At 46.9% G+C, this 22,945-nt stretch overlaps 1 protein-coding gene across 6 annotated transcripts in view; it reads left to right on the top strand.

Moving 5' to 3' along the window:
• The first annotated feature begins 1,116 nt into the window (after window positions 1–1,116).
• The window catches only part of LOC147750884 (uncharacterized), a 1,319,653-nt gene continuing 1,297,824 nt past the window's right edge, over window positions 1,117–22,945 (top strand). For 3 of the 6 annotated variants that reach the window (XM_086918419.1, XM_086918411.1, XM_086918446.1), the window contains exon 1: window positions 1,144–1,410. In XM_086918419.1, coding sequence (XP_086774545.1) covers window positions 1,387–1,410 — 24 coding nt within the window. In that variant the 5' untranslated portion in view covers window positions 1,144–1,386. Of the gene's footprint in view, window positions 1,411–1,633; window positions 1,737–22,945 lie in introns of those variants that run through there. The other 3 variants (XM_086918405.1, XM_086918428.1, XM_086918438.1) reach the window with 3 other exon arrangements.

Genomic DNA, 22,945 nt, shown 5'->3' with positions numbered 1-22,945 from the left:
CCAACAAGTTAGAGTACATAATTTGGTAAGCAAAGCAATGAGTGCAGTACAACGGATGACATATTTGTAAGGACTTTACATAAGTAGTTGGCACTAATAACCAAAACCTCACTGCAAATCTACAAAGAGATGTCAAACATCATGGGAAAGATTCACGGTCCGATTTTCAACTGTATTTCACACTCCCTAAAGTGACAGCTGCACTTCCTGTTCATGGTCACGGAACATGTATATATTGTTATCGCCTTTACATAGATGGCAACGTTTTCTCTTCGTCCCCACACATAGGGCTTGACTTCTACTGGTAGTGTGTTCCTCATACCAACGCGGCTGATGAACATTTGTGGTTATCTAAATAACTACCACAATAGTTCAATGCCAGTGCTAAATTTATAATGAAAGGGAAATGTTATACTTTCCTCACCATTTTCTTGGCCTTTGGGTAGAATAATAAATCAACTGCTGCCCTCGTCACGCCAGGGCACGCAATTGGAGTAAAATAACTTCCTCTACACCGGGAAGCGTGGCAGAAGATTCACCAGTGCAGGTTTTAGTACGGAAAATTAAATCAAGCCGCCATATTTGTAGGGGAAGCGAGAGGTTCGCCAACCCCAGAACACTCCTGGATCCCTGTCAGTGAGAGAGAAGAGTCGCTTCCGGTTTATCTGGAAGTAGAAGAGTCAGTACAGGACAGAACAGAACGCAGCCGGTGTTCTAACTATATTTCCACCGGCCGCTGTCTGGCTCCGTTCTGCTCAGTTTTCAGTTGCATGCCATTAATGAACTTTAGTTCAGTGACTTTGTACAGTTTCTAGTTGCTCAAATGGATGTAATCTTATGTTTCCCTTGCCTTCATTACGTGACTTTGCTCTCATAATGACACTTAAATTATAAAAATGTCACGCACAACAACTTGAAACCCTGGCAGCTGTGGTTACGCTGCTCAAGCAGGAGTAGTGTTCGCCGCTGGATCTTGAAAGCGCATGCGTGCAACCACACGCATGCGCAGTAAACGGCCAGGAGAGTGGGGGAGCTTAAAAATACACGCAGCCAAGACATGGGGTTTTCACGCATGCGCCTAAATTTGCGCATGCGTGGAAACGTGGGGGGTGTAAAGACAGATGGGGTGGGTCTATTGATAGTACACTTGCCCCTTGGTAGATAGAACGCGGACGCCATGTCATTGAGGGGCATTGGTCGAATTACCATTTCTGGGAAAGTTAGGGGCCATTTTGTGTAAGTTGCATGAGGCCGGACAGCCCTGATCTACAACCCGTGAGTCCCGTGAATAGAGAAGCGAAGCTGTATTTAAGGGGGTGAGGTCTATCCCTCATCACGCAGCTCAGACATCCCCAACACTGCTGCTTGGGGAGGAACCCACTGGACATGTCTGCGCCGCATCCTGTTCCGGTAAGAAACAATACTGTGGCGTAGAGTGGCTAATACCCAGTAGACAGGGTTGACCTCTGACACTGCCCAGGTGGTTGATCTTTGCCACCTTTCCTGGACTAGGACCTCCCCTGCTGCATAGAGGGACGTGACCTCTCAACGTGCATGCGTAAACGTGCTCGGGGCTGACTTGCAATGGAGCGGATCCATGGGAGTTTCAGTAGCTACATGTATCTACACATGAGAGTACTCTGTTCCTAATTTGAACCTGCCCTATGGGTGCCATGGGAAGATTTTCTGGGGGTACCTATATGATCAGGGAGCTTACTTGGGGTTGGAGTTGACAGGTAGGCACCTGTCATTCATTATTTCTATTTGACATCTGTGGGCGACTTATAGCTTGTTGTTGCATTTTTGTAATCTCCTCTCACAGTACACATTAATACCACTTTAGGTTTTTGTTCTAATGTACTTGATTGTTACTAGAGTGTTCCGCTTTAAAAATAGGTTTACTCCAAACCAAGTGCTAGCAAACTTTAAATTCCGTATACATTATGCAAAACATATTTTACAAAGCCCTGGTTAAGTTGCATGTCTTTTAATTTATACCACCACCAACACGCTATATCTGTCCACCTCTAATGCTGTTACTCCTGGAGAGTTTACCCCCAAGGTGGCAAACGTAAGGGCTAGCCCGTGGGTTGTAGAGGAGTAGAGTATCTGATAATCTATGACCGTAGATCTTTCCCACCACATTGACTGGATCCCTCACTCTTGATTTGCCCCCTTTGTGGGACTGGGACCAGGGCTCTAGTCCGGGTACCACGCGGGTGGACGGCGTCCCTCCACTTATTTTACCGGGAGCCCGATAACTGGAGCAGATGAAGCCAAACATTCACTCTTTGGCCTCTCTGGGGCGAGAACTCGCCAAAGAGTGAATGTGCGGCTCCATTTGCTAAGGGGTGAGCGAGGGGAGACAATGAGTCTGATGGTGCAAGCCACCTTTCGTGACATCACTTCCTGTTGTGACGTCAGCGACCCCCCACTTCTTTTTTAAGGACTTGTGCCCTGACTGGGACATAAGCTAATTTCGGACCAAGGAGATAATGCCTCTTCTGTGAAGGGTGCGCTTTAACCTTGGTGATGCCGTGTCAGTTTGAAAGAGATATATATATTTTACCCTGGAGCAGTGTACATGGTTGGGTGATGGGGTGTTTGTTTGAGTTTCTCACTTGCTTTTGCCACAATACAGCTAAGCTGTGAGGAAGAGGGTGTGGGCAACGACCTGAGCTGCCCACTGCGGAGCGTGGGACAGGGTTCGAGTCTCGGAATCGGCTCAACATCCTGCGATTCTGGTTACATCTCCCCTTGCCTACAATTTAGCGCTTTGTAAATACTTGATTTTTAGTGTACTGGAACTGCTTATGATGGTTGTCCGTTTTGGAACCCAATTTTTTAAAGATGACGCGTTGAGCCCTTTATTGCTAGGATTAAGGTGGACATTTTATGCAGTTCTTGTCTGTATCGTAGTGGGTCATCAGGGAGGAATTAAAAATTTGCTAACATTCGTGCCAAGAATTCTCAATTCTATTAAGGACAGGAGGCGAGGATTATGCTTTCTCTATTTCTTTACTGAAATAAACAGCAGCCAATCAGCACACAGTAAAGAAAAACGGAACTACGTTACTCATGAACCTCGGGTAACCATAGAGTACAAAACAGTATATAAAGCACTATAGAGGTTACAACTTCCTCTTTCTTTGTCCAAACCATTAAGGAAAAGTTCAAAACGGCAAGTCCAACAATCCACTAAGGACGTCCCGCAGAGAGATCATCATCAGGGTGAAGAGAAGAGGGAACCTCCCAGATCCACAGGAACAACAAAAGGCCAACCAACAGAAAAAATTCGAAGCGCACTTCATTTAAGGTCAGAGCCTAGAAGAAGTAAAAACCGAGCCATAAAATCCATCCCAAAAAGGAATAAACACAGAATCCATGACAGGGCGGGAAACATTTCATAAAACAATCAACATTATGGCATAGCAGAAGCGCGTGAAATAATACAATCAATCATAAATAATGAAATAATGAAACAAGGGTGGGATAATCCTCGCCTCCCGTCCTTAATAGAATTGAAAATTCTTGGCACGAATGTTAGCAAATTTTTAATTCTGTGTCAGGACGGAGGCTCCGATTATGCTTGTTCAAAGCTCATCCACCACTACTAAAGTAACACTTACAATAGGTTTAAAATATAATTTTTTTAAAACAGAATCAGAAGACCAATCAGCGGCCTTCATGATGTCATGAAGACTGGCACCCATGGAAAAGGCTTTGGAAGCCATAGCTCCCCGAGCCGAGTGGGCACCAAAGACGGAAACGTCAATGCCGGCTTCCAGCATGAGCCATCTTACCCAACGTGCTAGAGTAGCCAGAGTAACGGGCTTGAAAGGTTTCTGTAAAGCAATCAGTAACTGACCTTGTAAATCAGAATGAAAAGGGGCAGTGCTTACCTCGTTATCCTTGATACATTGGACCACACACAGCTGTGGGTTGTGAGGAAAAGAAGGATATGAAACAGAAGACGTATTACATTTAGTTCGTCTCGACAGAGTAAAAGTAACACCCTCTGGGGAGAAGGTGCGACCTGCCAGGTCCAAAGCCCGAACATCAGAGACCCATTTGCAGGAAAGCAAACACAACAACATAGTTAACTTAGCAGATAGTTGCTTACGGGTCAATAAAGAATTAGATGGCCAAGAATCTAAGAAACGCAAAACAATTGACACATCCCACAAGGTAACATATTTAGGGCAAGGAGGTTTTACCATCCGGATGCCCCTAAGTAATTTTAGATATCAAGGGATGTTCGCCAGCGGGTTTACCATCAATAGACACGTGACCCGCAGAAATCGCAGAACGAAAATTGTTTACAGTTCTATAAGCCAGCCCAGAAGAAGTGATGGAGGCCAAAAAGTTGGTAATCAAAGTGAGATCTGTTGTAGCGGGATCCACCGACCGTTGTGCGCACCAATCACACCAGCGTTTCCAACATGAAGCATATCGTTTGTGTGTGTTGGGAGCCCAAGCTTCACTGATAAATCGGGTAGCGTCTCCAGATAACCCCAGGACTTTCCAGCTTCCCCCGAAATCCTCCATGCCACCAGATGGAGTTGACCCGACAGAACCAGAGGGTCCGGTTCGTGAAGAGGGTCCAGCAACTGATTCCATCTGTGAGGAAGAATGAGTGGCGTCCAGCAGCTCATCTCCAGAAGAACTGGAAACCAAGCTTGAGCCCTCCAAAGAGGAGTGATGAGAATGAGCTCTGATTGGAACAGTCTCACACGGGCCAGAACCCGTGGAATCATCACAAACTGAGGAAAAGCATAGCACAGGAGAGGAGGCCAGGATTGGAGAAACGCATTCGTGGCCAGGGCCTCCGGATCAGGGCGCCAACTGTAGAACCGGGGAACCTGAGCGTTGAGGCGAGAGGCAAACAAGTCGAGGTGACAACGTCCCCAAATCTTGGACAACTTGCGAAAAATGCGAGGATGAAGCTTCCAATCGCTGTAATCTATCAGATGACAAGAGTTCCAGTCCGCAATTCGATTGTCGCGGCCCGTCAAGTATTCTGCAATAACTGTGATCTGACGTTGCAGACAAAGATGCCAGAAATCCTTCGCAATCTCCGCCAGAAGTCTGGACCTGGTACCCCCCAGTTTGTTGACATAACGCACCGCTGAAATATTGTCCATTCTGAAAAGAATGCAACAAGACATTGTGTGGGGAGACAGACACCGAATTGCGAAAGAGCCCGCCAGAAGCTCTAGGCAATTGATGTGGAGTGACAACTCCTCCCGGGACCATCGACCTCCCGTCGCAACAGGGCTGCACCGGGCTCCCCAACCCCAAAGGCTGGCATTGGATTCGATCACTACATCCGGGGTCCTCTCGAACAATGCCCGGCCGTTCCATGACTCCATGTGGTCCAACCACCACAACATCTCCGTTCGGGCATCCTCTGAAAGTGGAACATGATCCGAAGTCCCTTCTGCAGATGTCTGATTTTGAGACGCTGCAAAGCGCGGTAATGTAATGGACCCGGAAAGATCGCTTGAATCGAAGAAGACAGAAGGCCTATTAGTCAAGCCAGCGATCGCAAGGAGACAGTCTGTTGAGCTAGGAGAAGTTTTAAGTCCCTCTTGATGGATCTTATCTTCTGACCTGGTAAGAGAAGCTGACAAGAAACCAAATCTATTTGAAAGCCAAAGAAATCTATCAATTGAGACGGAACAAAGTCGGATTTATGTGGATTCACTAGAAAACCTAGAGATTGTAATAGATCTATGGACCACTGTAAGTGAGACTGAAGAAGAAGAGGACACTGAGCCAAGATGAGAACATCGTCCAGATAGACTGTTAAGTGAACTCCGCGCGACCTTAATGACTCCATCACTGGACGAAGAAGCTTAGTGAAGCACCACGGAGCTGATGAGAGGCCGAATGGAAGGACCTTGTATTCGTACCAGGTCCCGAGCCACTGAAACTGCAGGTAGCGACGATGAGGCGCGTAAATCGGGACTGATAGATACGCATCCTTCAGATCCAGGCGAACCATCCAATCGCCTTCCTGAAGTAGATCTCTTAGAAGATGAATACCTTCCATTTTGAAATGACGGTACACCACTCCGCCGTTGAACTCTTTTAAGTTGAGGACCAACCGCGATCCTCCTCCCTTTTTCTCCACTAGAAAAACATTGCTGTCGAAGCCCTGTGGAAGAGGTGACGTGGAGACGATGGCCCCTTTGGCCAGAAGAGAAACTATCTCCGCGGAGATGAAGTTCCGATCTTGTTGGGAAAAAAAAGGGGTTGAGGCCGATGGTGTTGGTGAGGGTGCGTGTAAAATTCTATTTTGAAGCCCTGCACCGTCTCCAACACCCAGGCATCGTTCGAGATTAACTGCCAATTTGGGAGAAAAAATTGCAGTCTGCCCCCCAAAACCACATCTGAAGCTAGAATCCAGCTCACCTGAGGTTGATGAATCCTGTCGTCTACCTTGGTTACCGTTGTAACCTCCTTTCTTGTATTGTCCTCTGCCTTTCCGGGAGGGATAGAAATTGGACTTTCCGGAGGAGAAATCTTGAGTACCTTTTTGGGACTTGAAACCTCTCTGAGTGGTCTGATCGGAACCACGGCCGAACGAACGCCCCCTTCGTCCGGCCCTGCAAAAAACCGGGCGAAAAGCCAGACGCAAGTTGGTTTGGGCTTTATCCAAACCACTGAAAGTGGCCACAAACTTGGTGAGCTCTTTGAGAAACGGGGAACCGATCAATAGGCCCTGGGCTTGAGGCCCCGGCTCGGAAGAATCCAAGTCCGTGAGTTTAGGATCCAATTTCATCAGGGTTGAGCGACGACGTTCAGATGACAAAGCACAGTTTGCATTTCCTAGGATGCAAATGGCACGTTGCGACCACTGTATCAACTCGTCTTGATCAAGCAGGGCACCTGATTCCTTGGCCCGATAGCTTAAATCAAGAATCTTAGTAAGGGGACCTAGCAGGTCCAGCATCTTGTCCTGGCAGGATATACCTTTCTTCGGATCTTTAGAATATTTTTTCATGTATGTGACCATGGTCGGATCCACTTCAGGTGTATCAGCAAATTTGTCTGCGAGGTCTGGGCGCGGACACTCTGAGCGCAAACGCGCACGCACATCCTTCTCAAAAGGTCTGCATATATGGCATTGTATATAATCGGCCACCTCAGGGGAGGGTAACCAGGACGAAGAATTCTGGTGAACAATATCTGTAGGATCAAAAGTAAGCACCTGGGGTGTTGAGGGGGCATCCACAAAATGCTCTTTACGAGACTTCTTCAAAGGTGGCGGCTTCACAGGCTCTGAGGAGGAAGAGGATGATGAGGAGCCATCATCTGAATCAGAAACGGGGCTCGAAAGGCCAGACGCAGCTGGCTTTTTGGATGGAGGTGCAGAAGATAAAGTCTAGGCTAATTTCGCAAAGTCCGAATGGTGAGGGTACTTGGTAGATTTCTTAGAGCGTTTAGAAGGAGGGGGCAACCAACCCTGTTGAGCGGCGTAATCAGATAAATGTCTTGTCAAAGGGGCAATAGCTTGAAAGAGAGCATGCCCCATATAATCATCCACAGAACCAGAGGCTTGGTCCTCTTCATAATTGTAGAAAAAATGTGTGGGGGGCGCACAGCTAATTTGGCAAAGTCTGTTTAAGATTAGAAATCTGTATTTCAAGGTTGGGTGCTCCAAAAAGGTGGCGTGTCCGTCCTGGCACACGTCTGTAATGAATTCGGTTAATGTGTCGCCATTTCTTTTTTTCATGCTTTACATGTTATATGTTTCAAAACTGCTCCAATGCATGCATGTAGATGGATCGTACATCCGCTGTACATAAGATCAGTTGTTGATTGTCGTTTGAGACGCCCCTTTTAACTCCTACTTTCACCAGCGTTTAGGCACGTAAAACACAACCGAACACACCATTGTTTTGACTATGTCACCATCACCACAGCCCCACTGCACTATCCTAGATACCGGTCACTCCGATAAACACACCGCACCGACCCCTACCTGCATGCTACGTTAATAATATCCCTAATACACGACCCCATACTTAGTGCTATATCTTCTATTCACCCACAGAGCTCCCGGACGAAGGGTACATCACCCGAAATGCATTGGAGCAGTTTTGAAACATATAACATGTAAAGCATGAAAAAAAGATTGTCTGCATCATGAAATTAATGATGATACTTCAATAAACTATGATAATCATCTTCATTGTGGAAGCTTGCTTGTTCGAGTATCAAAGGTGTGCCCAAAATACAGGGATGTCACCAAGGTGATATGGTGACACATTAACCGAACTCTTCATAATTGTAACCTTCTTCCTCATAAAAGTCTCCCTTGGCGACAAAGTATGCCAATTAAATGCCCACAATGAGAAAGACAAATGGTATTTAAACAGCCAAGGCCAATTCAGGGGGAGTGGGACCCCAAATGCAAGCCAAAAATATTAGCAGGTAAGAACCTGACTAAAATGAAGTCAATAGTTATAGTGGAGGGAGGGCTTGCAAAAGTAACCCGCTCTAGGCAGAGCCTATGCATGAGATAACTACCCCACTTCTCTCTTGAAATGAGGCGTAGGTGAAGGCAACACTGACGGCAGGCAGTGGGCAAGCTGCGAGGCAGAACGCAGCTAAATTAGACGTGCTCCATGACAGGAGCGGCAGCAAATGTAAACAAACTGTCGCACATGCGCGCTGACAGCAGCCTGCTTTAGAAAAGAGATGGGCGAACACAGCGCGAGGTCTCTTAGCCTTCCGTCTCCCGCTACACAGAATTAAAGCGGCGCAGCAACAGCGCGCCGCAACCGGGAGGTGACCACATGCTCCCCAACTGAAAATGGCACCAGAGAAGGCACAGCGCAGCCGAAGCCGAAGCGGAGCAAATAGCCAGTAATTTGAACAGCGTAGCATGCGGACAGAAGCAACAAAGCTGAATAAATAACAACAATAGCCAAATAACGTTTCAAAGTAGAATAAGGAAACGTGCACTTAACTGGCTGCGGTAGCAGCAAAGAAAGAGGAAGTTATAACCTCTATGGTGCTTTATATACTGTTATGTACTCTATGGTTACCCGAGGTTCATGGGTAACGTAGTTCCGTTTTTCTTTACTGTGTGCTGATTGGCTGCTGTTTATTTCAGTACAGAAATAGAGAAAGCATAATCGGAGCCTCTGTCCTGAAATAGAATTCTTCACTTCCACAATGCTTAACAGCAAATCAATTGTAATAATTTGTCATTTTATCATTGTGTGGCTTTTCTTACACTGTGATTGTAAACATGGTGATTTCAGCCTGCTATACTTTAAGATGCATATACACAAAAACATGATTAATTGAATAGCGAATATTACTGGTAGCCATTCAGGGTAGTTATTTTAGGTCTGGCTGACGTTTCGTGAGGAGGCGTAGGAAGGTTGTATTGGTTTGCCCCTGTGACCTTATGTAGTGTAAAGGTTTCGTTTGATAATTAATGTTTATAAACTTTTAGTGGTGATTCACGGCCTGCATGAGACAATCGATCAGTTGCCTCATCAGAATCCACATTTCTTGAACATTCCAGGTGGGCTAATTCGTTATCAGTAGTTAGTGATTTTATATATCGAGAACGATGCAGAATAGCTGAGATTTTCTTGTGCGTGGCCAAGGGCAACATTTAAGCATCTGACCAATGAACAAAGAGTAACATACTAGAAATGAGACAGACAAGGGTAATCCATCCTGACAGGCTTTATTGATGTGTGGGTGTATATACATATATATATATGATCAAGGACCTAGTTTGTGTCCGAAACGCGTTGAGGCTGCACCTTTTCACTTTGGAATAAAGCATGAATATTGGCAACAGCTATACACGGAGCCCGTGGTCCTGTTTGTGCACGCTCGCACGGGGATACTGCTAGTGGATATGTATGTGTGTGTGTATATATATATATATATATATATATATATATAATGTATATTTTTAGTATACAGTGGAAGACGCCACTGTTTAATTCTAGGTAGAACCAGGTTTCCATAGGAAAATTATTATTTGGTTTTTAATAACTTTGGTGGTGTTTGACGAATCTTCATGAAGCTTTCTGCAAAAAAGGTTTAGCCAACGCGGCTCCTTCCTGCAATGTTTCAGCGTGATTAGGCTAGCAGTGACCAAGTAAACCAGCATTGGAAATGCAATAGGTCTCAGATTTATTTGAGTTCGAGCTAATGGCATTGTAAATGGCAATGTCTTTTAGCCATGTGTTATGGAGTGTATGCATGTGGTGTGTAGTGGAATTATGTGGCGTGGATTGGAATTGTAGCAATGGTGGCATGCTGCGCTTTAGATGAATATGTTTAAAAGTAAAGTGCACCATACTGCGATTGCTACAATAGTTAATTGTGGATGCGTTAACAATTGATGTGTGCACTGATGGCTGGTGGTGTGTGTGCGTGTAGAAATTGTGCACTGATGGCTGGTGGTGTGTGTGTGTTTGGTGAAAGCGTGCACTGACGTCTGGTGTTGTGTGCCTGGTGGAAGCCTGCACTGACGGCTGGTGGTGTTTGTGCCGAGTGAAAGCGTGCACTGACGGCTGGTGGTGGGTGTGTGGTGGTGTGTGTGTGGTGGTGAGTGTGGTGTGTGTGGTCTTATGTGTGTGGTCTTATGTGTGTGGTCTTATGTTCGGGTCTTATGTGTGTGGTCTTATGTGTGTGTATGTGGTGGACTTAGTTTTGAGTGCTCGTACCCTGCACACTGCCCCTACACACTCACACACTGCTCACCCTACACGATGTTCACCCTGCACACTTGCACACTGTTCAACCTGCACACTTGCACACTGTTCACCCTGCACACTTGCACACTGTTCACCCTGCACACTTGCACACTGTTCACCCTGCACACTTGCACACTGTTCACCCTGCACACTCGCACACTGTTCACCCTGCACACTCGCACACTGTTCACCCTGCACACTCGCACACTGTTCACCCTGCACACTCGCACACTGTTCACCCTGCACACTCGCACACTGTTCACCCTGCACACTCGCACACTGTTCACCCTGCACACTCACACACTGTTCACCCTGTACACTCACACACTGCAGTCACTGTCACTCTGCAGTCACTCTGCACTCACACTCACTCTGCACGCACACTCACTCTGCACGCACACTCACTCTGCACTCTGCACTCACTCTCACTCTGCACTCACTCTGCACTCACACTCCCTCTGCACTCACACTTCAGTCACACTCACTCTGCCCTCACTCTGCACTCACTCTGTAGTGTAGTTCCTATTTTCCCAATAGGCTCTGAGCATTGGAATAACATAAACAGCAGTGTAGACGTAGGACTGAGGTCATCTAGGTCTCTACTCACTATGTTGAACTTAATTTAGGTTTGCGCCAGCTAGCTCAGAGGTCACTGGAAACTTTCTTGAATGAATAGAGAGGGACAAGCTCCCCTGGCTCAGACAAGAAGGGATTCAGTTTCCGACAACCGCATAAACCTGACAACTTTGCCCCCCAGAATAAGAGTATATCTCTAGGGTCGTGTGAAAACAATAGACCGCTATTTCACTCAGTCAGCAGTGCATACTTAGTTTCACCAGAATGCAGAGAAATAGAGAGACGGGCGTTTTCAATAAAAAGGTGTTATTTATTGAGCAGTCTTCCTTCTCATGCAAGAGAAATGAATTGCCACAATTGCAATACTTAAAGTAAAGTAAAGTGCATACAGTAAAAGTAGTATTATGAAATAATACTGTAAAAGCATTGATACGGTTTCTTAGCCATATGATACTTTAAAATGGATAAAATATATACATACATAAATACATTGACTAAAAGGCTCAACTGGAGCTAGCTAAGCCTACCCCGGTGTACCTGACCTAAGCCTAATACGTGGGAAGGGATGAGCAAGTAGCAGTTTTAAGTTAAGTTGGTTAAGATAATTTTGCCAAGAATCTGCATCAAGAATTCTCTTAAGGGTTTAGTCAGCTCCGTACCTTGGTAATAGAATGTGGGAGGTCTGGTATCTCTTTCCTCAGGACTCGATATCCCAGCAACCCGCAAGGGTAGGCTGGAAACACCGGAGCTGGATTTTCTCGGCTGGAGAAAAAGACAGTGTCTCTCTCAGTGCGTCAAACAGGATGGGCGGCTTCCGCGGGCACTCGCATCAGCTGGGCTCTCAGGCAAGTGGATGGCCACTCTGCTCCAAACCACCGTGTGTTTGCTTAAGGCAACTGTTGGTATTTTATACCTGAAAGGTGCCGGGTTTGACGTAAGGTTGGACATAAGACGTCACCAAGAACTAACAGTTCTTGCAGGATTTCAGGAGTTCTTGTTCAAATCAAAACAAAAGCAGGGGGGTTTTCCGGGCTGCTGGAGGCTTGGTTTGTTTAAAGAACGCGTTGTGCTTTCTAGGAGTCGATGGGAGTAGCCGTGCTGTGCTTTGGATTGCATGGGCCATTACTGAATATGAATCTGATTCTTATGCCTTTGTCAGGATATTATTGATTATAACCCCACAAGGGCATAAATCGGGAATATAGAATTAGGGTCCTAGATAAGAACACGACACCCACTCCACGAATTGATGTCCATCATTACTAAAACGAAGCAATAGTAAACATTCAATGTTGCATGTGTTTTTTCCGACCCACCCCAAAATACATATTTCGCATTTGAAATGGTATACGGTAAATACACGAAAAATGAGTATTTGTACTGTACGCTTTTCAAGCAGTGATATCATTCAGCTGAACGAATTGCGAAAAGTACACATGAAATGGCTCTAAATACAGAAAAGAAGGTCGAGACCATTTCATCACATATTTATACAAATTGCTGTATATCTGCTAGAGGCTGAGGTAAAATATTGTCTCTAGTATCCTAAAATAGAAGCTCTGTTCTCTAAGAATAGTTCTACTTTAAGCAGAGTACCATGCGCCAAAAAAAGTTAATATTTTGAAAGTATGGGCAAAAATAATTTTGCTTTCAGGGGAAAAGTGCCAAATATTTTCTGTAGCTTTGTTTATAAAAAAAAAAACTGAAGGCCGAATTCAGAGTTCAGGGAACGCTGTGTGCTCGTTGTTTTTATTTAAGAGTTATTCTCGTTGTTTGGAGAGAACATTATTTCAGACAGACCCGCAAAAAATTGGTCTACCACATCAGGTGAAAGTTCGACCAAGTTTGAAAATACTGCCACTGTGCAGTTCTCTGCGTGATTGCTATCATCGATGGTTGGATCAGCAATGCTCACAGAAGGCTGTACCTGTTTGGTGCTGCTTTCCTCTTATACTTCACCGCCACCTATTCATAGTGGGGAAGTCTCAACGAATGCCGTCATCAGAATCGGTAGCCGCTGGGGACAACACAATGCATGAGTCGTTAGAGGACCTAGCAAAGTATCGATATCCATTGGTACTGCTGATTGTAGTGTAAGACAGATGTCCAACATGCATTCTTCTCCGCATAGCAGACATCGGAGCACAGGTATGATGCAATTATGCCAGATCGGTCTGAATGAAAGAAACCAAGTTGTACTCAGATCTCTTAGCCGGCCAATCCGAGAACCTTAGTGATACAGTCTCGGTATCGTATTGCTAGGTTCGTTTCTTCCATCGTTGCAAGAGTCTTGCCTGTGGATTGACTTGCCATATCGGTGCAGAAGAAGCAAAAATAAAATTCCTGCCACGAGTCCCAAGATTAAGGGTAGGCAGCCAAAGACAGAATGGACAAAATTCGGGAAGATGCCCAGAACTGTTTCAAAGGGTGCTAACAGTCCCGAAACAAGCATTTTCAATGCAATGGTTTCGCCTTGGGAAAAGTTTGAGCTATTGGCATTGTAAATGACAAAATTTGTATTTGTGTTGGTTTTGAAAACAGATAAATAAATTGCATTGTCATTTAAATTGCCATTAGCTTAATCTCTTGGTAATGTGAGATCTATTGTACTGTACGGACGAGCTCAGCAGACAGCAATTACTACCACACAAACACACCCAGAGCCAGCCACACACACACAGTCGCAGGGGGAGTGGTGGGCACTTATCAGTGTGCATGACGGACGGCAAAACCGCTGGGTGCCCCAAAGCTTTTCCAACCCCATCTGTGTTGCTGGGTTGAAGACAGCAGGCACAGGCTCCCAGTCTCCATGGGAGCGCAAATCGAGGGCGCTCTGGTCAATCCTGATGCTGCTCTCATGACATGAAAGCAGCGTCAGGATTGTCACAGGGAAGTCTGAGAGCCTGTGCTGCTTGCAGTGGAGCCCGAAGATCAGAGGAGCTGCAATGCGGGAGGCAAGTTCTAATTTGTATTTCATTTTTTTCCTTCTCCGTTGTCGTCCCCTACCATCACCTCACCTTTTTACCTTCACACCAGCCGCCAATGGATCCACACATGACATCTCCCATCTTGCCAACACCATAAACTGTTCAAGGCTGGATGACCTCTCACAACCCAAGACTGAACCCTTGCAAAACCAAATTTGTTGTTTCCTCTTCGAATTCCCTACCACCAGTATAAACCTGGAAGGATACACTCAACATCCTGAACAGCAATCCCATCATCGTTGACAGTGCACAATCTCTGGGAATCACTCTAGATAAAAAGCTCAACCTTCAAATTCAAATCAACGCCATGGCCAGGAACGTGCAATATCAACTATGCCTTCTTTGGGGAATCCACAGCTACATTCCTGAGCTAGACCTGAAATATATTACTCAATTTCTGAAATATATTACTCAATTTCCGGCTATTTACAGAATCAGGATTTGTAACTTATTAGATCTTCGAAAGACCCACCTCACCTCTCTGAAATCAGTTTTACATTAACTGCACATTTTGTCTATGAGGCTAAAAGAACGGCAATTACTTCCCAATGCTCGTCACTCTTAGCTGGCTCCCCATTGTAACTAAGATGATTTATAAGATGGTCTGTATCACCTACAAGGCCTTGCATACATCCACTCCTCAGTACCTAGCGAACAAACTAAAGCTTTCAGGAAACAATCATGAAATGCAGAAGCTTTGCTGTTGGAGCCTCCAACCGTTACAAAGGAACAACTCATGGCTCAATACTTACCAGGTAGTGTGACTAGAATTTGGAACTAACTACCCCCGAAATTACGGACCACTACCTCATTGTCGATCTTAAAAACTGAGCTAAAAGCCCCTCTTCTACAAAGATATTATGGCTAGTTGACCCCTTAGTCAACCTCCCCCAAGATACTGTACCCAAGTCTGAAACCATAGCTGACAAGTAGCATGTATGGTTATTTGTGACATTTCTAATCCCCATGCATTTCCAAACTAGTTTCTGCAAGCTTTACTCAGACCTCGGCCTTCCGTTTATGCCTTTCTATCTCAGTTAATACCTCTTTCCATTTTTAACTACAGCTTTTTTTTTTCTCCCATCCCCTTTTAAGCACAGATTCTTCCTTTCGCTGATTATTTTATGCTGGTCTAGCCCTGTCATCGGAACACCACTGCCTGCCCTTACCAATACACCTGCTTTCTCTCTAATTACTCATCTGTAGTTCTGTATTTTCATGATAACTACCTGATTAACCACTGCCTGCTCTTACCAATACACCGATTTCCCTCTACTTACTCCTCTTTAGTTCCGTCTTCTCATGATAACTACCTGCTTAAACTCACGCAGGCTCAAGCACGCACAGGTGGCCAAGGCGCTAAAAATGCATTTTAATGCGGTGATGTAGATCACCACATAAAAATGCCTTCGTTTAACGATTTAATGCGTGGTACTTGACAGGGCTGTCAACCTAACTGCAATAGTCCGAGTTCCCCTCACCTAGCCTTGATGATACTACCTTCATCACCTGCCTCCTCTTATACTTTGTATATAATGTGTGCTTTTGTAACGATCGAAACAAGGATACTTCCAGTTTCGATTCGCCTTCTGTAATTATCGTAACTGTTGTGTTGTAATTTACTCTGGTCTTTCCTTTACATGTGTTCACTCTAGGTCTCCGTTCCTCTCTCCCCACGCTCGTGCATTCCGATGTAATTAGATGGCATTATAGATAACTAGCAGCCGTTTGTAACTTTATATATCTCTAATGAAGACCAGTTTTACTGTAAACTAAAGCGCTATGACACCATTTAGGTTATGTCAGCACTATATAAAAACTGGACAACGCAATGGATCTTGCATGGAGTTTGTGTTGTATGGGATTAACCCATCTTTCCTGTATGACCAAAGTTTTGCTTGAAAGCGTCCCTCGAGCATTGCAAACTATTATACAACTTCGTACAGTTCGAGAACGGACTGTGATGCACCTAGCCTTCGATTTCCTAAAGCAATCTGCTCTCCTACGCGACTGTCTCTATACCCCTCGGTGGCGAGGCCGATCTACCGATTAGAGGAGGTCAAGCTGCTGGGGTCATGTCACAGTACGCTGCAATTTTGGGTAGTGAAGACAGAAATATGCACCCACGCGCAGCTCCTTCCCCTGCACTCACCGGCAGCCCATAAAGACTTGGCTGCTCCACACCATAGACCTAGCCAGCAGTTGGTCCATTCGTCCGGGGCCATTGTACTGGGACATGTGCCGCATGATGAACTGCTTGCGCGCGTCCCACTGCTTGTCGCTCTCATGGTACTGGCGCAGTAAGTCGAGGAAGGCAGGATCCACGGTGTTGGTGGAATCCGTAGGTTCCTTAACAGGCGGCTTCCGCAGCCCGGCATTACCGGGCCTACGGGATGCAAACCAGGATGTAGCGTAACAACCAGCGCTGCAGACTTTGAAACAGAGATACCGGGTTCGAGTTTGGCGTTGGCTTAACCTGTAATTCTGTGCAAATCACTTAATCTCCCCGTGCGTAGAAGAAAGTAATATATCCTTGTGTAATATCACTGGTGCTCGTGCAACGCGCTTCAAGTCGAGTTCGTGCTATATAACACCGGCAAAAAACGAAGAAATGCATTATTACATAAGTCAAATTTGAAACATTGCGCACATATGCAGTCGTGTTACAATCTAAAGTTCTGCTAACTGCACAAGAATACGATGAATAGCCTCTTATTTGGCCAGCTGGCAACTTATCTACTAGCGTAAGTAAGCCTTTTATTCGGCCAGGAATGTATTTGCTGGCTGAAGTTAGTGTTATGTCGAGCATAAAATAGGACCTGCATAGGTAGCACAATAGTAGCAGCAGACATGGAGACACATTGCATACACAACTTGTTTGTTTATAGACCTCGTGGTTTCGGGTTGGGAACAAAAAAAACAAGCTGCAAGCAGCAGATGACGGGAAATTAAACGAGTCAGGTCCCGGGCCGGCAGCCAATCACAGCGCGGCCCGGGGAATGCCGTCACAGGGATGTCCCGGGCCGCCAGCCAATCACAGCGCGGCCGGGGAATGACGTCACGGGGTGTCCCGGGCCGGCAGCCAATCACAGCGCGGCCCGGGGAAGCACGTCAGGGGGTTGTCCCGGGCTGACCGGCGGTGATTTTCACACGGCAACAGATGAGGGGTGGGCTCCCTCGAAATAAATAAATAAAACGGGACTAAGCAAATTAAAAGAAGCGCTACTCAGCGCGGACCTCGGCGAGAGGGAGGGTGTGGGGGGCGGGACTTAAAAAACAGAGAGAAACGCCCACGGATCGCATCAAGCCACGGACCTTGGCGAGAGGGAGGGTGTGGGGGGCGGGACTTAAAAAAAAGACACAAACGCCCCCGAATCGCGTTCAGATGGGGAAATAGTGACTGACAGCCAATCTCTTCCAATGGCTAGCCTCCATTTATGGAGCTAGCCAATGGAAGACAGAGGCGAGACAAAGCCCCATACTTTAGATCATAAGATTTCGCCTGGGCGGAGCACTGCTTCGCAGTGCTACGGCCAGGGCGAAACCTAAAAATTGTCTTAAATACATGTGCGATGCCACTGGTATCAGACATGTTTAAGATTTGGCTTAACACTTCTACGAAATGTACGGGGCAATTTGTTGATAAAAGGGTATGTATCTCTGCTGTTGTCCTTGCAACTTGCAGATCATATGTTTCTTTTGATGACGTTAGAGGCACAGTTGTTTGTAAAAGAATAGACTTCATTCTGCTTGAAGTATCAATTCGAATAGAAGAGATATTCAACCGAGGCCATAACGCAGCCCCCATATCTGGATTGCTGTGTGGATACAATACTTGCATACAGCAAATGGCCCTGGAAGTTACAGTTGTCAGATAGGCTTTACTGGCAGCATGCCACAACAGCTGTGGTCACTTATTAAAATGTAACTACCGTTAGAAAGTGGTCTAAAAAATGGCTCTATCTGTTTTGCGGGCGTGCCATGCAGGTGACATGAAAGGTTGTTTGAAGACCCTTCGCAGGCTCCATGCAAATTAATACCTTGACACAGAAGTGTACCGCTTAGTGATTTTTTTTACAATTTTTACCACTAAGAAATACCTTCTTGTTTCCTTCACTATAACATCTGTGTGTATAAGGTAAATCCCAGGTTGATTTGATGTGTTCTTTACCCAACCTTTCATACTGGCCTGCTGGTGTATACTCTTGACAGTAATTAAACTGGAAAGTTGTTATCGGAATTGTAATCGTTCCATGTATTATCCATTCAATGACAGGTCTTTCTGACATTGTCAATGGTAATCTCTCGAGTTTTTCAATGCTCAGAATTGTATAATCTGCTCCTTTTTGTGCCAAATGGATTTGTTTATCAGTAAGGTTAAACGCAGGCAGTCGCCTAAGTCCAAGAGCTCCGCAACCCCGGGACAGCAACGGCGAGCCATATAGCGAGAACTGCCCCAATCCCCACAAGAAGCACATCGAACAGTGTGCGAACACCTGGTGCTGAAGCTGGTGCGAGCCTTCCCTAACGCGACACAAGAAGGAACAGCAACTAGCTAAAAGATCTCTAGCACTGCTGAGCGGTAAGGCGCACCTAAGATGGCGGCGCATTGAAGGCTATAGCAACCACCACACACTGCGGTGCCAGAACCCCTCCCTCATAACAACGAGCGGAAACAAAAGGGGGCGAAGCTCAGGAGAAGCAGCCACTTCAGAGCCACAAAAGAAGGTGAAACAACGCTCGGAGCTACCCGCGAGCAACCAACTCCCCGATAACGGAAGAAACTAAACCGAAACTCACCACTCCAGGGCGGCCATCTTGCGCTGGCAGCACACAAGCACGGACAGCAGCAGAGGTGAGTACAAGGGAAGGCGGGGGTAAAACTTGTAAATGCGCGCCACCACCCAGCCATTTAAAGTCCCAGCAATTAAAGACCTAACCGAAAAAAGGAACCACTAACCGCTAACCAGGCAGCATTTACGAAGGTCACAGAGGCTGATACCGGAACACGGCTGCCATCTTGAGAGGGGCAGGCGGCGGCACAACGAGCACAACGAGCACGGAAGGCAAGCGCGCCGGGGGGAGAGAGCAAGCCCCAAGGCACGTGCAGCACCACCCCTAACCCCCGAGCCAAAGAAACAAAAAGGACAGCCCAAGTGGCCAAGCCGGAAGGGCGCTTAAAGGCGCTGGATAGCAACACGGCGGCCATCTTGGAAGGGGCAGTCCGTGACTAAAGCACACGCAATACGAACACGGGAGGCGACCGCTGGACGGTATCGAGCCTCAAGCGCGCGACACCTGGCCTCCCCAAAACCAAAGCGAAACAAGAAAGGGCCGGGGGCACAGACCGCAGAACAGGGCACACAGACATGGCTGCCATCTTGGAAAGGGAGGCTGGCGGCACGGCGCAATAAGCCCAGAGCAACTCCAGTCGTTGGAGGTGAGCCCCCAAACGTATGCCACCACCCAGAGCTGGCGACACAACAGACACCGGAGCTCATCCCTCGCTGTGGGCGGCCATCTAAGAACAACCAAGAGGTAGCGACCCAGCCGGTAAGTGCGGTACTATCCTTCTTAAGCTCAACCGCCAGGCGCGCTAGACGGCACTACGGAACTAGCTTCAAAAGCCAGGGGAGCACACCGAACTAACGCAGCATAACAAATAGCCGCAAGCCAAACCCCAACTGAACCGTAAGTCAGTCTGCGGAAATGGGCAAGGTCAGAGCCAACACAGCAAGTAGTGTTGCCAGCCCACGGCGGGCAGCTCGTCAGGGCCTACGCCAACGGAACAAACGGTCCTACCCCGTAGAAGGTGCAATGTAGCACTAAACATGGCTACAACCGCAGCAGCAGCGAGCACAGGGAAGCAAGCAACAGCAGTGCCCAGAGAAGTCCTGGTGTCCAGCAAAACAAGAACCAGGACAGTAAGGTGGCCTAGCAGGTTCACCTTCAGTGGCAACACGAGGGACAAAGACACCACATCAACAAACAGCGGCCCACACCAAGAGAATCAACAGACGGACCAACAGAAGAAGGACAGGCTGTCCATATACCTCGCAAGAAGAGGTTTCGATAAGATGGCCGACAGAGACGACAAATCTGCCAACGACAATAAAAAGCAAAGGAAGGATATGGTGGAATCTCCAATCAAGATGAAAAACAACCACACCATTGATGCAGCGAAGGAAACGCTCCTCAAAAAGATAACGGAAGCCAACGACCTAGCCAAGGCCACTAAGAACTCCATGGATAACGTTCATCTAGAACTCACTGCAATACGAGCGGACCAAAACAAAATCGCCAGCAGAGTAGGTGAAGCGGAGAGGAGAATTAGCGATATAGATAGCGTAGATCTCTGTCCGTGCCGGCTATTCTATGTCTCCAAGGTATCCAGCGACCTTCAGAGAATGTTTGCGGAACAGGAAGGCAGAAACAGGAAGGGGAACATCAGGATCCTGGGAGTGCCAGAGGATGAAGAAGAGGCCGCAGGGTCGTGCGCAGCAATGCTAGAAACTCTAATTCCAAAACTGACGGGCCTCAAATTCGAAAGAGCCTTTGAGATTGACAAGGCATATAGAGTACCGGCGATGAAGCAACAGCAAACAAAAGGTCCGAGAACAATCATTTGCATACCCTTGCGAGCCAATCACACCGACACCATTTTTGCGTTTGCGAGAAAAGGCCAAACAGTGAAGTGGAATGGCCATAAGATAATAATCACCCAAGACTTCTCGAAAGGGACGGTGGAAACTAGAAAAGGCTTCCTAGCACTCAGGGAAAGGCTAAAGAAAGCTAACATCACGTGCAGCATTGCAGGGCCTGCAAAAATGCGAATAACGGACAGGAGAGGCACTTTTGACGACCCAGCCGACCTACGTAGATACCTCCAAGGACCCGAACCGGAGGAAATGGAAGAAACAAGCCCAGGGACAGCGAAAAGGAGGGCATCGTCAGACGGCTCGGAAACGGGCGCAGCAGGCGGGCACTAAGACACAAGCCAGGCCAACACTACAGCAGCGTTAGCATACCTAAACACCGTCTACCTCACCACGCCACAGTGCAGCGGCACCACTGACCGCTACAAACACATATCTACCTCATGACAGCTAAAGCGCGGCAGGCCTGGGACCTAGACTTACCACCTGAAGTATTTTGTATCACTCAGAAAGGCTGCAGCCACACCGCAGCCACACCACCGAACACTCTGAAGGACGCATCTACCTCAACGGACCTTTAAACTTTGAACTTGAACTCGGAACTTGGACTATTACCTAAAGTATTATGTATCTCTCAGGGAAGACCGGACCACCTGCAGGCGGGGAGCCAAGCGGCATGGACAATCGTAACCTTGTGGAGACACCTTTTCTCTTTTTCCCTCTTTCTGTCCTACTACACATCCCAGATCCCCAATCTGCCCGGGGGGAGGGGGGGGACCGACAACATGTGGCGGGGGGTAGCCTCTCTGGGCCCAAATCTGACACCAAGGACTAATTCTAGCACCTGCGTAGGCACAAGCGAAAAACACAGACCGCCATGACCACACTCACCACACAGACCCCAGTGCAATACATCAAGATAGTATCCCTAAACGTCAAGGGCCTTAACCATCCCGTTAAACGTCGGAAGACACTAGAATATTTAAATAAACTCAAGGCCGACATATATGTCCTCCAAGAGACCAGAGTCTCAGTAGAGGACACGAACCGACTCAAGGCGAGCTGGATAAGCGAGGTAGTATGCTCACCAGCCGTAAACAAGAAGGGGGGGGGGTGATCACCATCATCAGCAAGAAAGCAAAGTTCAGGGTACACGACCACCAAGCAGACACAAAGGGCAGAAGGCTACTCACTTGTATCAAAAGAGGGGAAGAGACTATACACATAGCCAACATCTATGGCCCGAACTCAACAGACAAAAAATTCTGGGAAGAGGTAGAAAGCGAGCTCAACAGCATCCCCAAGGGAGAGCTGCTAATCACAGCGGGAGACTTGAACCAAGCGATGGACAATGCCACGGACAGACATCCACATAGACCCAGCCACATAACGCAAGAGCAGACAACACTCAAAAACCTATGCGCCAAGCTAGCACTGTCAGACCCATGGAGACTACAACACCCCAGCGCCAGAGAATACACATTCTACTCAAACCCACACAACTCGTATAGCAGAATTGACTACATACTCATGTCCTCCACTCACACACATCTGACTGAAACAACAGAAATAGGGCCCATAACAATTTCAGACCATGCTCACATCTCCCTCTCCATTAGCGGGAAGCACAACGAGAAGCTAAACCGCAGCTGGCGCCTCAACAGCGACATACTAGAGAACCCGACAAACATAACTGAGGTAGAAGAGGCGATAAAGGAATATCTAACGTTCAACGACACCACAGACACTTACACCATCACCCTCTGGGAAGCACTAAAAGCCACAAAGCCAGGATGAACAGGAGTAGGAACAAAAAAATTACAGAACTGGAGGGCCAGATAAAGAAACTAGAAAGGAACCATAGCGCGAACCTGGTGGATAGGAACACCCTCACCACACTCACAAAAAAGAAGTACGAATTGAACAGGATACTAAGTGAAAGGGCAAGCACTTGGATTAACAAATACAAATCCATAAACCTATGCTC

Source organism: Lissotriton vulgaris, chromosome 1_1 (genome assembly GCF_964263255.1).
Source record: "Lissotriton vulgaris chromosome 1_1, aLisVul1.2, whole genome shotgun sequence".
NCBI lineage: Eukaryota > Metazoa > Chordata > Amphibia > Caudata > Salamandridae > Lissotriton > Lissotriton vulgaris.
This window is presented reverse-complemented; position numbering and strand designations above follow the sequence as displayed.